The sequence below is a fragment of the Papio anubis genome, chromosome 11, assembly GCF_008728515.1.
Source record: "Papio anubis isolate 15944 chromosome 11, Panubis1.0, whole genome shotgun sequence".
Classification (NCBI taxonomy): domain Eukaryota; kingdom Metazoa; phylum Chordata; class Mammalia; order Primates; family Cercopithecidae; genus Papio; species Papio anubis.
Window position 1 is genome coordinate 124,892,851 of NC_044986.1, and position 16,436 is coordinate 124,909,286.

The following is a 16,436-nucleotide window of genomic DNA, read 5'->3' on the forward strand; positions in this document are numbered from 1 at the left end:
CTTACAGACAGATGGAGACGATTGAACACAGTTCCCATACACCTGGCACCCAGTTTTTCTTACTATTAACGTCTCACATTAATATGGTGCATTTGTCCCCATCACTGAACCAGTAGTGATACGTTGTAACCTGACGTCCTTTTTCTGTTTCAAGATCTCAGCTGAGAACCACATTATATTTAATTGTTATGTCTCCTTAGGCTCCTCTTGGCTATAACAGTCTCCCAGGCTTTCCTTGTTTGTGGTAATTTTGATATAATAGTTCTGAAGAGTACTAGTCAAGTGGTTTGTAGCATCCTTTTCTATTAGAATTGGATGTTTTCTCATTGTGATGCTGCAGTGTTAATGGGTTTGAGAGGTTAAAACACCATTTTCATCACGTATGTCAAGGTGCACACTGCCAGCGTGACATGTCACTGTTGGTGTGGATCTTGATCGCCTGGCTGTTTACTGGGTTTCTCACTGTGAAGTTACCCTTTCCCTCCCCATTTCTGTGTTGTACTGTTTGGAAGGAAGTCGCTGCGTACGGCCCACACTCAAGGAATTGGGGATTTACAGTCCCCCTCTATGAGGACACGAATCTTCGTAAATTATTTAAAATTCTTATGTATGGGAGATTTGTCTCTTCTCCTTTATTTACTTATTCAACTATTTATAGCAGTGTGGATTCAGGAATGTTTGTTTTATCCTTTTCGTTATAATCTAATACTGCTTCATTTTGTTGCTCAAATTGTTCTAGCTTTGGCCATCAGGAGTTCTGGTTGGCTCCTTTTGACATGCCCCATCAACGTAGGGCTTTTCGTGGTTATTTTGTTTGGTTTTGGTTTTCTCTCCTTGCTTCAGTCTTAGAATCAGCCATTTCTCCAAGGAGCGCTGGGTCCTTCATTGGAGAGTGATATCAGAAACCGAGATTGAGTGCTAGGCGTGTTCTGTTTTTTGACTCATCCGTTCTTCGTTCCTCTTTCCCTCTTTTTCTGTTTTCTTGTGGAGTAGCCTTCTTTGTTTTGCTGTTTTAGTGATTTCTTTGCGTCTTGTTCCACTGCTTTCGGCTAACCCAGTCTACCTGTGAAGCAGCTGCGTGCTGCTGCACGTAGAGCACAGCATCAGGGCAGTCTGCCGCCATTGCTCTCGTGGCCTGGATGCTTTGGTCATCATGCATTTTGCGGTTACTTATAAACTGACAATATATTGTTTTTATTTTTATTTAAAAGTCAGTTATTTTTAAAAGAGATTTAAATTATAACAAGCAAAAAAGCACACCTCTTTGTCCATGTGGTGGTGGTTTCCGGTGCTCTCTGTTCACGTGTGTAGATTGCTCTGGGTCCAGCGCTCTCTGTTCACGTGTGTAGATTGCTCTGGGTTGGGGGCGGACTGTGCCAGGGTCTGATGCTACACTGGAGCTGAGCTGCTCGATGTTGTCCGCAGCTGACTGATCAGCTGACTGATCCTCGGAGCTCGTCGTGCTTCTCATTTTCTGTTTGATTTTGGGAAGTTTCTGTTACTGTGTCTTCAGGTTCCCAAGTCTGCTCTAATGCCTAACCTGTTGTTAATCTCATCAGGTATTTTTAATATCAGACATGGGAGTTTTCATTTCTATAAGTTTTTTCTCTTTTCTTTCTTATTTTTGTAACTTTTATGTCCTTACCTGACTTTGTGAACATATGGAATACAGTTATGGTAACTTTTACCATCCTTCTCAGTTAATTTTACCATCTGTGTCAGGTCTGGACGACGTCTGTGGGTGGATATTTCTCACTGTCACAGGTCACACCATCCTGCTGCTTTCTTTGCGTGCGTGGTCATTTTTGGTTAAATTGAGTTTTACTTTATTCAGGGCTTAGTATTTTTGTATTTCTTTAAGTATTTGATATTTGTTCTGAGATGCAGCCAAGTTTCTTGGAAACAGTGTGATCCTTTCATATCTTGTTTTTAAAATGTGTTAGGTGTGAGTGGAACCGTGTGGTGTGGGACCTGTTTCCTATCACCAAGGCAGGGCTCCGGGAATCACAAGATTTTCTGGGCGGGGGGACGGTTAACCATTTCAGGCCCTGCACGTGAATGACATATATTGTTACACTTCTGATCCTCTCAGGTGGTTCTTCCATGAGCCTTGGGTAGTTTCATCACATCTGTGCTTTGCAAAGAACCTGGCCGACAATGTGCTGGGGCCTGGGCCCTGCGGTTCTCTGGAGCTCCTCCTGCCGTCTGGCCTATGCACTCAGCCTCCCCATCTCCTGCATTCTCTTTTTCTCTTTCACGCAGCCATACACTGGGTTCCCACCTGACTTCCCACTCCCTGGGCACAGCCTGGGACTTCCCTCAGGGCAGTGGGCTGGACCTGTGGGGGTTACTTTAATGTCTCATGTCAAGCCGGGCATGATGACTCACGCCTGGAATCCCGGCACTTTGGGAGGCCAAGGCGGGCGGATCACAAGGTCAGGAGTTCGAGACCAGCCTAACCAACATGGTGAAACCCCGTCTCTACTAAAAATAAAAAATAAAAAATTAGCCGTACCTGGTGGTGTGTGCCTGTAATCCCAGCTACTCAGGACGCTGAGGTGAGAATCACTTGAACCCAGGAGGTGGAGGTTGCGGTGAGCCAAGGTTGCAGGACTGCGCTACTGTTCTTCAGCCTGGGTGACAGAGCAAGACTCTCTCAAAAAAAAAAAAAAAGAAAAAGAAAAAAGGTCTCATGTCACGTAGGAATCCATGTCCTTTGTTGCCCTATGTCCCACATCTAGAAAACGATCATTTCATCTATCTTATTTGGTTTCTTGGTGGTTTTTTTTTTTTTTTTTTAGACGGAGTCTCGCTCTGTCGCCCAGGCTGGAGTGCAGTGGCCGGATCTCAGCTCACTGCAAGCTCCGCCTCCCGGGTTCACGCCATTCTCCGGCCTCAGCCTCCCGAGTAGCTGGGACTACAGACGCCCGCCACCTCGCCCGGCTAGTTTTTTGTATTTCTTAATAGAGACGGGGTTTCACCATGTTAGCCAGGATGGTCTCGATCTCCTGACCTCGTGATCCGCCCGTCTCGGCCTCCCAAAGTGCTGGGATTACAGGCTTGAGCCACCGCGCCCGGCTTCTTGGTGGTTTTAAAGGGAAAGTTAACCTAGCTCCTGTGACTCCATCTTGCCTGGAGGCAGATGGCCTGTGTCTTCCCAGCACCATGTGCCCAACCTCCAGTCTCCCCGAGAGCCCGCTTCACTTGTCATTGTCTTTGCTCCTCAGTCTCCTCTGGCTGCAGTGCCAGGCGTTTCTTGCATGGTTGGGTCACTCCCCATCTTTCTAAGGTGGTATTATCTCTCATCTTAGATGAAGCCACCCCGGGGCAGCCCATCTTCCACTGTAGAACACTTCAGCTGTCTGCTTGCTGTCCCATCTCCTTGCTTCCATTCCCTCTTGAGTCCAGTCCAGGTCTCCTTGCTTCCCTTTCCTCTGGAGTCCAGTCCAGGTCTCTTTGCTTCCCTTCCCTCTGGAGTCCAGTCCAGATCTTCTTGCTTCCCTTCCCTCTTGAGTCCGGTCCAGGTCTCCTTGCTTCCCTTCCCTCTGGAGTCCAGTCCAGATCTTCTTGCTTCCCTTCCCTCTGGAGTCCGGTCCAGATCTTCTTGCTTCCCTTCCCTCTTGAGTCCGGTCCAGATCTTCTTGCTTCCATTCCCTCTGGAGTCCAGTCCAGATCTTCTTGCTTCCATTCCCTCTGGAGTCCAGTCCAGGTAGACAGCTGTCCTAAGCGGCATTTGTCCAGCTCTTTAATGACCCTGGTGCAGCCAGATTTAGTAGTTAGTTCCAACTTCTTAACTTACCTGGCTCTACTGTGTCATGTTGTAGTGGGTGATTATCTTGGCTCCTAACTTCACAGTATCCTAATGGTCTTCCCACCTTGCTGGCTGTTAACCTGTGTCCTTTGGCCCTCATGCACTTGCCTCCTGCTGAAGGTGGGAGTGTCCCAGGTTCAGTCCTGGGCTGTTTTTCTTCCTTCCCTTGTGGCTTCGGCACCACCTATCGCTTGGAGAGTCCTCCCTAGTGCCCTGTCCTCAATGATTGCATTAACTTCCGGCTGGTGCCTGCACAGTCTGTCTACACCATGGAACCAGAGATCTTTTCAAAATGTCAGCCTTGAATTGGTTTTCTATGACGTTTACTCTAACATCCTCTAACGTCCTCCTTGATCTCACACACACATCAGCCTCTGTGACCTCATTTCTTACTGTGTCTGTCACCCCTCTTCTCAGCTGTGCTGGCCTCCTACTGCTGAACTCTACCCCTTGAGAGGCCCCATCTTGGGACACCTGTGCTTGAGGCTCCCCACTTAGAACACACTTCCCACCTTCCTGCGTGCCCCACCCCTCCTCTATCAGATCGCATGGCACTTCCCGTCTGGACGGCACCAGGCCTTGCTGCCCCTCATCCTGGGTGGTTTCCTCAGTGTCAGTTTCTCTCTGACATGATGTATATAGTTACTGGTTAACTGTCTGTTATCTGCCTCTCCCACGAGAGTGTTGGCTTCACGAGAGCACAGGCTTTGCCTTATTCAGGCTGAATTCACAGAGCCTGCCATAGTGCCTGGCACATAGAAATATTTAGTAAACACCTATCAAACATGGAGAGTGGAGTGTGAATTTAGATGAGTGACCTGGAGACACTTTAGTCTAGATGGACAGTGGCATCAGGTTGTGTTTTCAATTTTCAGTTTTCAGTCTCATTGAGTCCCATGGTTTGGTTTTGTGTTATGGTTGCTTTAGCAGTTTTGTTTTCTTTTTGCTGATGGGGGTGGATTTTTACTAAGCTCATTGTATAACACCATACAAACTCCCTGTCCCTCTTATTTGTCCTGAACCCTCCACTTTGTCTTTGTTTTTTCATGGTCTTTAACTTTGACTTTTAAGATACAAGTGTCTCTTGTGTTAGCATGGCTCATGTATGATTGTACCATGCTAATTTGTATAGGAATGTAGAAAAAACTTAGTTCTTAGCATTTCAGTGCCTGTTGTCTCAACATTATTAAAATACCTGTTTATGCAGTGTCCAGAGTCCAGCTCTGTCTTATAGAGCTTCAGATTCACGGCCCTGTGCTGCCTGTGACCACACACACCATGCCCTCTGGCATCTTCTCAGAAATTTCTTCCAGGATTTAGATCCAGCTTTTGTTTCTCTTGAAGATCTGGTTTATTTATCATTCTCTTATAGGAATTTGTAACACGGCAATTCTCACTTGTTCCTTCTACTCTGGAAGTTGAAAGGCAAATTGAAGCCTCTGTTGTAGAAACTGTCTAGTGTTGTAGAGCCTGTCTGTTTATGATCTCCAGCCTTGGTTGTTTGCCAGTTATCTTTGTCGTTGTTGTTTTAATTTTTTCCTCTATATTTTATTATTGTTTAGTGTTTGTGTTTGTGTAGGTTACTTGAAAATTCTTTTTGCAGTGAGACAAGGCATTAGCTAAACTTACACTTGTCATTTCTGGTAGAAAAAGCCCGTGCTAAACTCTGCTCATGAGACTTAGATTACTTTTCTAAATTGTGCTGTTTTTGTTTTGGGGGATAAAGGAATACATTTTTTTGCATGATTTACTTTTTTGATAGGTAAAGTAGCATTTTTCATACTCAATATACAGTTATGTAGTTGTGTCAGAATGTAAGTTGAAAGCACTAGAACTGCTGTACTGAATTATCTGCTTCCTAAATTTTAAGCCATTTTTCCTAAGTTGATTATTACTTTTCTGTAGGAGGAAATGAGTCTCAACCAGAAAGCCAGGAAGACCCCCGGGAAGTACTTAAAAAAACATTGGAATTCTGCTTATCTAGGTAAGGCTGGTGGTGTTTTTTTCTAATGCCTGATATTTCTAGTCTCGTGCAAATAGTTAAATTATATACAAATGGGGTATTTTATGAAGGAATATCTACTCATATCCATATATATGAATATTAAGACGTGGAATATTGAGTAATAACAATCTTTTGACGTTTGAGAATGGAATGGAACCTTCATGTCAGTGGTCCCCCGTGGTGTTGGTGGTCACTGTCTGGAGTGCCGTCTGAAGGGCCTGGCCCGCCCTGTGCTGCTGAATCAGACTCTTCACACCGAAGTTTGAGAACAAATGTGCCATGTTGTTTCTGAAAACACACCAAACACTGAGATAGCAAGTTGTTTTATTTATATAACACTCATTTTTAATCATTTTTTTTCCCCCTGAATAATACCTTTTTCTCAGTAAAACCTTCAAAGTTCCAATGGCAGAACTGGACATAAAGGAAGGTGGGATTGGGTTTGATGTAATTTCTCTGAGTATGGCAACAACCGATTGGCCGTGTGTAAGGTTTTCTGTCGATGGTGATTTTCCAGGTGTTTTCTCTGGAGCCCTGAGGATTCCACACAGGTGTCTGCTAGGGGCTCCTTGAAGCCTGTGGCTGTATGAGGCGGAGGTGTGAGGGGCTCTGCTGGCCTCCTCCCCATGCCCATGCTGCTCCACGTTTGGAGTCTGAGCATACCGCACCATGACACAGCAGACGCAAGAGGTGCTGGGGCACCAGTGGAGCACCCTAGGGGGCACAGGTGTGAGCCCTCTGCCACTCACCCCCTTCTGTAGCCCCACGGGGCCAAAATCAGCTACAACTGGAAGGTGGCCAAGATGAGGGTGGAGCAGGGCCTCCTCCTGCATGGCCTCCGTTCGATCGGCAGTCATGGGCCTTCACCGAGGGACACTGAGCAGAGGCCCCAGGAACCCAGCACTGTTTTCAGTTTTGAAATGTTTCTTAGGACCTTGTTTACTACATTGTACGATGCCTTGAGAATTCACAGGAAACATTGATCTTTGACTAAAACACCAGAAAATAGCTCATCATGGCCCAAACTGCTGATGATTTGTGGCTCACCTTTGGATTTTGTGGGTAAAGTTACTGTTTCCTTTTTAATTCTGGCTGCCAGGAAGCCAGGGCTGGATATAGGCTCTCTAGTGAGTGTTCCAGAGTCTACAGGAGGAATTTTGTGAATGACGTTATCCTGGCCTTTTTATGTTTTCCTTTCTTGTTCATTCAGCTGGATTTCTTTACTTTAAATTTTTTTTTTTTTTTTTTTTTGAGACGGAGTTTCACTCTTGTCACCCAGGCTGGAGTGCAATGGTGCGATCTCAGCTCACTGTAACCTCCACCTCTTGGGTTCAAGCGATTCTCCTGCCTGAGCCTCCCAAGTAGCTGGAATTACAGGTGCCTGCCACCATGCTTGGCTAATTTTTGTATTTTTGGTAGAGACAGGGTTTCACCATGTTGGTCAGGCTGGTCTTAAACTTCTGAGCCCGGGTGATCTGCCTACCTTGGCCCCCCAAAGTGCTGGGATTCCAGGCATGAGCCACCGTGCCCAGCGTAACAAAATTGTATGTATTTTTAATAAACTCCTCAAATACTTCTTAGGGCAAAAATGACAGCTACAAATAATTACATCTTATTTTAAAATAACCATCTTCTCATGAATTTTGATTGTAGAAAGTGCAGTATACTTTTACTTTTGCACTCCCTGCCTCTTCAAGACTGAGATTTTGAAAAAATTTAACTGAGGCTGGAGAGACAGCAAATAACAGATGGGTCCTGGGCTCCGATTTAACTCCAAAGCAATACCATGCCACACTCATGCCTCTTGTGAAACTGGAATTGCAGTAGGTGAAACTTCTTTTTAAAGAAATATTGATTAAAGGAGATTGTTTTCTTTCAACAGGGAGAACCTTGCTAGTGACATGTATCTTATATCACAGATGGACAGTGACCAGTATGTGCCAATCACAACGGTGGCTAACCTCGACCACATCAAGAAGCTCAGCACTGATGTGGACTTGATTGTGGAAGTGCTAAGATGTAAGTAAATGACAATTTTAAATTAATAATGCTTGTCCTTAGAGTATTTGTCTTCTCAGTGTGAACCTTTAAATCTATAGCCATTAAACATTAAGGTCCTTGATGGCAAGTCAGATTGTTCTCTTGCCTCCATTGCTTTCTGCTCAGGTCCAGTAATTCTGGACTAGCGCCTGATAGTCCTGGGAATGCCAGTTGGATCCATTATGAAACCTCAAACAAGTTTTGGGCCATATGAAGTAGAAAATAATCTTTTTAATGGGAATTTTAAAGATAGCTCTTTCATTCATGAAAAACAAAATAAAAATAACATTTATAGTTAAAGTAAAATACATTTTAATTACAGCTTTGCCACTAAAGGTGTTTCTTTCAAATTGCAACTTCCTGTTTATGTTTTGATGAAATAATTATTGCAGTTTTTCTTAAAATTATGTTGTGGGCCAGGTGTGGGCCACCTATATTCCCAGCACTTTTGGAGGTCGAAGTGGGAGGATCACAAGGTCAGGAGATTGAGACTGTCTTGGCCAACATGGTGAAATCCCATCTCCAGTAAAATACAAAAAATTAGCTGGGCGTGGCGGTGCGTGCTTGTAATCCCAGGTACTTGAGAGGCTGAGGCAGGGAAATCGCTTGAACCCGGGAGGTGGAGGTTGCCGTGAACTGAGATCGCACCATTGCAGTCCAGCCTGGCGATAGAGCTAGACTCCATCTCAAAAACAAAAACAAAAACAAAACTTATGTTGTGAGTGAAGTTGTTTCTTTGAAATTTGGCAACATCAAACAGTGTTTAAGCATTAAGTGTTGACGATGCCCCCTACATAGTTTTGAGTGATTGGTCATTGCTAAGCCTGACTTAAAGTCTCCTTTAAGTCCACTGCCTCTACTCACATAGAAGGGTTTCCACATTGTCCCTGGCTTAACTGCACTGGCGACAGTTCATGCAGGTGTTTTTGTTCTTGTGTGGATTTGACTTTACAGTAGTATAAAAAGGTAAGCATCTTACCTTAGAGCTTAGTTGGATTTTCTTTTCACAAATACAAGTTCTCTATTTCTCTGTTTTTAGACAGATATCGTGGGTTATTAAATTATTGGAGACAGTGAAGAAACTGGCAAACATGATTACCATTGACTGTGAGTTCTGAGAGTGGCACTGCCATCTCCCAGAATGGCGCCGTGCTCCCTGGTGTCACCATGCAGAACAGAAGCTGTTGTCTGTGCCAGCTGAATTGGGCCCCATCTTTGAAAGGCCAGCAGCATTCTTGTCCCTGTTTATACTCTGAAGTCTTTTTGGTTATGATTAGGAGTTCCAGGTTTAGTTATTCCTTTTAGGACAGACCTTGCAAATGCTGCTGCCCCACTGGGATGATTTCTCAGTTGATTGTTACTGGCAAGAAGTGGTTTCCACCGACCATGAGGATATTAAATTGCTCTGTGTGGTTACTCAACAGAGCCCACCTGCCCATAGGCGATCCAGGGCAGCCTCGTCACCTATTTTGTCCCATCTCCTCCTGCCTTCTTTATGACTTACCTTTTATCCATTTGCACTCAGCTCTTTAGTTTCTCATTTTGTCTTTTTTTCACTCGATTTTTGGACAGAGATGTACATGCCTTTGTAAGAACCTGTGTGATAAGAATATTGTTAGCAAGTTATTGCATTAGTTGTAGTTCTTAAGAGGATGAACATGTCATAAATAGGTCCACAGGATTAAAGTTCTCATCTTACTTTGTTTTTTTGTTTTGTTTTGTTTTTTATTTAAATTGAATGAATGAATGAATGAATTTATTTTTGAGATGGAATCTCACTCTGTCGCCAAGGCTGGAGTGCAGTGGTGCCATCTCAGCTCACCGCAACCTCTGCCTCCTGTGTTGAAGCAGTTCTCCTACCTCGGCCTCCCAAGTAGCTGGGCATTACAAGCATGCACCACCACGCCCAGCTAATTTTTTGTATTTTTAGTAGAGACGAGGTTTTACCACGTTGGCAGGGCTGGTCTCAAACTCCTGACCTCAAGTGATCTGCCCGCCTTAGTCTCCTGAAGTCCTGAGATTACAGGTGTGAGCCACCATGCCTGGCTTCATCTTATGTTTAAATCTTGTGCCCAAAATACCTAGCAGAGACTCAGACACACAGCAGATACTTGATGAATATTTAATTTTATCTTTTTAAAAATTTAACTCAAGATCGTTTGAATGATTTTACTTTGAATACTGCAGCTCTTGTGTTAAGTTGTGTAAGTTACATTTCTAGATTATTTTTAATGTCATAATAAACATACAGTGCATGTCCTAGTATGTCTGATTCAAGTGCTGTTTTTACCCTTAATATAACTGAAACTGCTAGTTAAAAAGACATGCTAAAATATTTGTCACCAGAATAAATACTTTGTGTTATATTCACACAGTGAGTACCAGAGCTGTTACAGTGAGCTAGGCCTACATATTCCAACAAGAATAAATTTTAAAATTATAATGTTTATAAAAGCATATTTCCAAATTTGTGCAAGGTGATACCATGTATATAAAGCTTGGGGGTGTGTAAAGCTGAAGCGCAGGGATTTTTGTGGGTTCAGATGAGCATGGAGATGGTGGGAAAGCATGAATGGGATTGAAGCTCATCATTCAGTGTCACGTCATGGGGGCAGGTGAGTTGGGTGAGGCGTGACGTGCAGAGGGTGACACCCCTGCCTGTATGGAAGTAGAATTTACATACCATAAATTATGCGTTCTAAGTGTACATTTGGTAAGTTTTAACATATTTATACACCCATGAAACTACCACAATCATGATACCAAACACAGCCATCACAGCCACCCCCGCCAAGCTTCCTCTACCCCTCCCCAGGCAACCACTGATTTGCTTCCTGTCACTACAGATTAGTGTGCAGTTTTACAAATTTGATGTAAATGGAGTCGATTATGCAATATCACTTTCCTTTGGTCTGGCATAACTGTTTTGTTGTTGACTGGATTAGTAGGTGATTGCTTCTTTTTGCTGGGAAGTATTCTTTCAAATGGATATTCCCAGTTGGTTCATGCACCTACCAGTTAAAGACATTTAGGTTATTGCCAGGTTTTGACCACTACAAATTGCTGTGGACACTTGTGTAAAAGTCTCTGCGTGACCGTGTGCTTCCCTGTCTCTCGGGTAAATAGCCAGAAGTGGAATGTCTGGATTGTGTTGTCAGGTGTATGATTAACTGCGAAACCGCCCACCTGGTTTCCAAAGTGGTTGGACCATTTTACGGTTGGCCACTACGGCAGGGATGAGAGCTCCAGTTTCCCCATATCCTTCTGACACTTGGTATGCAATCAGGTTAATTTTATGTTTTCTAATAACTATATAGTGGTATCTTGTTGAGGTTTTAACTTCTATTTCTCTAATGATTAATGAAATTGAACATTTTTTAAATGTGCTTATTTGCCTTCTTTTTTCTTCTTTGCAGTAGTGTCTATTTAGATGTCCCACACATACTTTATTAGTTTTATTAACAATTGAGTCCTTTCTTTAGAAGTATACTTTATTTATTTCTTTTTTAGACGGAGTCTTGCTCTATCGCCCAGGCTGGAGTGCAGTGGCGTGATCTCGACTCACTGCAAGCTCTGCCTCCCAGGTTCACGCCATTCTGCTGCCTCAGCCTCCCGAGTAGCTGGGACTACAGGCACCCGCCACCTCGCCCGGCTAATTTTTTGTATTTTTAGTAGAGACGGGGTTTCACCGTGTTAGCCAGGATGGTCTCGATCTCCTGACCTCGTGATCCGCCCGCCTTGGCCTCCCAAAGTGCTGGAATTACAGGCGTGAGCCACCGCGCCCGGCCAGTACACTTTATTTTTTAGAACAGTTTTAGATTCACAGCAAAATTGTGAGCAAAGTACAGAGATCTCCCATTATATCCCCTGCACACATGCATGGCCTCTTCCCATATGAACATTCCCCAGTAGAGGAACATTTGTTATAATTGATGAAACCTACACGGACACATCATTATCACCTGCAGTCCACAGTTTACATAAGGGTTCACTTGATATTGTATATTCTGTGGGTTCAGACAACTGTATAGTGACATGTATCTACCATTACAGTGTCATATAGGGTAATTTTGCTGACCTAAACATTCTCTGAGCCATGTGAACTTTAAAGCAGTTTTTTCAATTCTGTGAAGAAAGTCATCGGTAGCTTGATGGGGATGGCATTGAATCTATAAATTACCTTGGGCAGTATGGCCATTTTCATGGTATTGATTCTTCCTATCCATGAGCATGGAATGTTCTTCCATTTGTTTGTGTCCTCTTTTATTTCATTGATCAGTGGTTTGTAGTTCTCTCTCACATCCCTTGTAAGTTGGATTCCTAGGTATTTTATTCTCTTTGAAGCAGTTGTGAATGGGAGTTCACTCATGATTTGGCTCTCTGTCTGTTATTGGTGTATAAGAATGCTTGTGATTTTTGCACATTGATTTTGTATCCTGAGACTTTGCTGAAGTTGCTTATCAGCTTAAGGAGATTTTGGGCTGAGACGACGGGATTTTCTAAATATACAATCATGTCATCTGCAAACAACCCTAAGCCAAAAGAACAAAGCTGGAGGCATCATACTACCTGAAGTCAAACTATATTACCTATATTACAAGACTACAGTAATCAAAACAGCATGGTACTGGTACCAAAACAGAGATACAGACCAATGAAACAGAACACAGCCCTCAGAAATAATACCACACATCTACAACCATCTGATCTTTGGCAAACCTGACAAAAACAAGAAATGGGAAAAGGATTCCCTGTTTAATAAATGGTGCTGGGAAAACTGGCCAGCCATATGTAGAAAGCTGAAACTGGATCCCTTCCTTACACCTTATACAAAAATTAATTCAAGATGGATTAAAGACTTAAATGTTAGACCTAAAACCGTAAAAACCCTAGAAGAAGACCTAGGCAGTACCATTCAGGACATAGGCATGGGCAAGGACTTCATGTCTAAAACACCAAAAGCAATGGCAACAAAAGCCAAAATTGACAAATGGGTTCTAATTAAACTAAAGAGCTTCTGCATAGAAAAAAAAAAAAACAAAAACTACTGTCAGATTGAACAGGCAACCTACAGAATGGGAGAAAATTTCTGCAATCTACTCATCTGACAAAGGGCTAATACCCAGAATCTACAAAGAACTTAAACAAATTTACAAGTAAAAAACCAACCCCATCAGAAAGTGGGCAAAGGATATGAAGAGACACTTCTCAAAAGACATTTATGCAGCCAACAGACACATGAAAAAATGCTCATCATCACTGGCCATCAGAGAAATGCAAATCAAAACCACAATGAGACACCATCTCACACCAGTTAGAATGGCGATCATTAAAAAGTCAGGAAACAGCAGGTGCTGGAGAGGATGTGGAGAAATAGGAACATTTTTACACTGTTGGTGGGACTGTAAACTAGTTCAACCATATTGTGGAAGACAGTGTGGCAATTCCTCAAGGATCTAGAACTAGAAATACCATTTGACCCAGCCATCCCATTACTGGGTATATACCCAAAGGATTATAAATCATGCTGCTATAAAGACACATGCACACGTCTGTTTATTGCGGCACTATTGAAATAGCAAAGACTTGGAACCAACCCAAATGTCCATCATTGATAGACTGGATTAAGAAAATGTGGCACATATACACCATGGAATACTATGCAGCCTTAAAAAAGGATGAGTTTATGTCCTTTGTAGGGACATGGATGCAGCTGGAAACCATCATTCTCAGCAAACTATCACAAGGACAGAAAACCAAACACTGCATGTTCTCACTCATAGGTGGGAATTGAACAATGAGAACACTTGGACACAGGAAGGGGAACATGACACCAAGGCCTGTTGTGGGGTGGGGGGAGGTGGGAGGGTTAGCATTAGGAGATCTACCTAATGTAAATGATGAATTAGCGGGTGCACCCATTAACTCATCATGGCACCTGTATACATATGTACCAACCAATATGGCACATGTATACATATGTAACATGGCACATGTATACATATATAACAAACCTGTACCTTGTACACATGTACCCTAGAACTTAAAGTATAATAAAAAAAATTAAACATCCTCTGAGCTCCACCCGTTCATCCCTGCCTCCCCCAATCACTGGAAGCCACTGATCTTTTTACTGCCTCTGTAGTTTTGCCTTTTCCAGAATGTCCTAGGGTTGGAATCCTGTGGGATGTAGCCTTTTCAGATTGGCTTCTTTCACTTAGCAATATATGTTGAAGGTTCCTCCATGTCTTTTCATGGCTTGATAGGTCATTTCTTTTTAGTGTTGAATAATAGTTCATCGTCTGGATGTCCCACAGAGTCTTTATCCATCTACCCACTGAAGGACGTCTTGATTACTTCCAGGTTTTGGCAGTTGTGAATAAAGTTGCTATAAACATCTGTGTACAGATTTCGCATGGGCGTAAGTTTTTAGCTCCTTTGGATAAATACGGAGGAGCACAATTGCCAGATCATATGCTACGAATATGATTTGTTTTGTAAGAAACCATCAAACTGTCTCCCAATGTGGATGAACCACTTTGCATTCCCGTCGGGAGTGAATGGGAGTTCCTGTTGCTCCACATCCTCGGCAGCATTTGTTGGTGTCATTGTTGTTTATTTTTGCCGTGCTAATAGGTATGCAGTGACATCTCGTTGATGTCTTAATTTGCATTCTCTGTGACATATGATGTGAAGCGTTTTGCCATATGTAGATTCACCCTCTGTAAATCTTTTGTGAAGTGTCTGTCCAGGTCTTCTGCCCATTTTTTAATCTTGTTCATTTTCTTGTTGAGTTTTTAAGTTTTTTGTGCATTTTGATGTTAACAATCCTTTGTCAGATGTGTCTTTTGCAACTATTTTCCATCAGTCAATGGCTTCTCATCTTGTTGACATTGCCTTTCACAAAGCAGAAGTTTTAAATGTTAATGAAGTTTTTTCGGATCTTGTCTTTAGTGTGGTGTCTAAGAAGTTATTGTCAGACCCAAGGTCTTCTAGATTTTCTCCTATGTTTTCTAGGACTTAAGGTTTTGCATTTTACACTTAGGTCCATGATCCATTTGGGGTTAATTTTTGTGAATGGTGGTGCCAGGTCTGCACCTAGATGAACGTTCTGCCTGTGGATGCTGAGTGGTTTAGCAGCGCTTGTTGAAAAGATGCTTCTTTGCCTCACAGTCACATTGTCAATGATGTATGTGTGTACACTGAAATATGTAGTACAGGTATTCTGGATACAAGTCCTTATCACGTGATTTACAAATATGCTCTCTCAGTGTACAGCTGGTGTTTTTGTTCTACCAGTGTCTTTTGAGAAGCAGAAGTAGAAATTTTTTTATAGTCCAATTTGTTAATTTTTTCCTGTTACGGATCTTGCTTTTGGTGTTGTACCTAAGAAATCTTTGCTTGGTCCAAGGTTCTAATAGTTTTCCTTTTATTACTTTTATGTTTTACATTTGAACATTCGAGTCTGTGATCTTTTTTGTGCTGATGTTTGCACATGGTGTGGGGTATGCATCCTGTGTGTATCTGTTGCAGCACCCCACATGTCTGGGCTCTTGTTGTATTGACTGCCCGTGCACATGGGTGTTGATCTCTGGAATGTGTGTTTTATTCCCTTGATTATTTGTCTGATTTGATGCTGACACTACAGTGTCTTAATCACTGTAATGTTATAGTAAGTCTTAAAGTAGGTATGGAACCTCCAGCTTTGTTGTGGCCCTTCTAAATGTTTTGCATTTGTATATGAATTTTAGAATCATCATTACAATTTTTCAAAAAGTCCTGTTGGTGTTTTTATTGGGATTGCAGTGATTCTGTAAATTCACTCGAGAAGAATTTACCCGTTTTACCAATGTTAAGTTTTGCAACCCACAGGCACAGACTATATCTTTATGTAGGTCTTTAAAATGTTCGCTTGGCAGTGTTTTGCAGTTTTCAGCATATGAGTCTTTGATGATCTTTTGTCAGATTAAAATACAAAAAATTAAATTACAGTCATGCCCCAGTTACCTTTCTTGTAGAGTGAGCTTTCATGGCTTGTGTCTTTTTTCTTTTTTTTTTTTTTGAGACGGAGTCTCGCTCTGTCGCCCAGGCTGGAGGGCAGTGGCCGGATCTCAGCTCACTGCAAGCTCCGCCTCCCGGGTTTATGCCATTCTCCTGCCTCAGCCTCCCGAGTAGCTGGGACTACAGGCGCCGCCACCTCACCTGGCTAGTTTTTTGTATTTTTAGTGGAGACGGGGTTTCACCGTGTTAGCCAGGATGTTCTCGAACTCCTGACCTCGTGATCCGCCCATCTCGGCCTCCCAAAGTGCTGGGATTACAGGCTTGAGCCACCGCGCCCGGCATGTCTTTTAAGGAATGTTTCTGTTTCACGTAATTTATTAGCGTGAACTTTTTCATAATATTCCATTGTTACCTTTTTCCTGTTGATGGAACCTGTAATGATGTTGCCACTTTCATCTTGATGCTGGTAATTTGTATCTTTGCGACAGTGGGCACCTCTGAGCCCTAATTGTCATCATTACTTGCTGTAACTGGAATCTGTGCATTGCATAGTTTCATAGATGTGACACCAAAACACAA

At 42.8% G+C, this 16,436-nt stretch overlaps 2 protein-coding genes and 1 long non-coding RNA gene across 5 annotated transcripts in view; 2 read left to right on the forward strand and 1 right to left on the reverse strand.

Annotated features, from left to right (window-relative positions):
• Positions 1 to 16,436, forward strand: part of ADARB2 (adenosine deaminase RNA specific B2 (inactive)) — a 672,719-nt gene that overhangs the window by 476,373 nt on the left and 179,910 nt on the right. The gene's annotated exons all lie outside the window — the stretch shown is intronic.
• LARP4B (La ribonucleoprotein 4B) overlaps positions 1 to 16,436 on the forward strand; it is a 64,153-nt gene that overhangs the window by 20,085 nt on the left and 27,632 nt on the right. For all 3 annotated transcript variants that reach the window (XM_009213869.4, XM_009213870.4, XM_031652559.1), the window contains exons 4-5: positions 5,717 to 5,795; positions 7,699 to 7,835. In XM_009213869.4, coding sequence (XP_009212133.3) covers positions 5,717 to 5,795; positions 7,699 to 7,835 — 216 coding nt within the window. The remainder of the gene's footprint in view (positions 1 to 5,716; positions 5,796 to 7,698; positions 7,836 to 16,436) is intronic.
• Positions 6,019 to 16,355, reverse strand: LOC116269514. The gene is made up of 3 exons (XR_004177131.1): positions 16,270 to 16,355; positions 9,361 to 9,452; positions 6,019 to 6,104 (listed from the first exon to the last, which is right to left on the reverse strand). It is a non-coding gene; the product is annotated as an uncharacterized LOC116269514 (long non-coding RNA).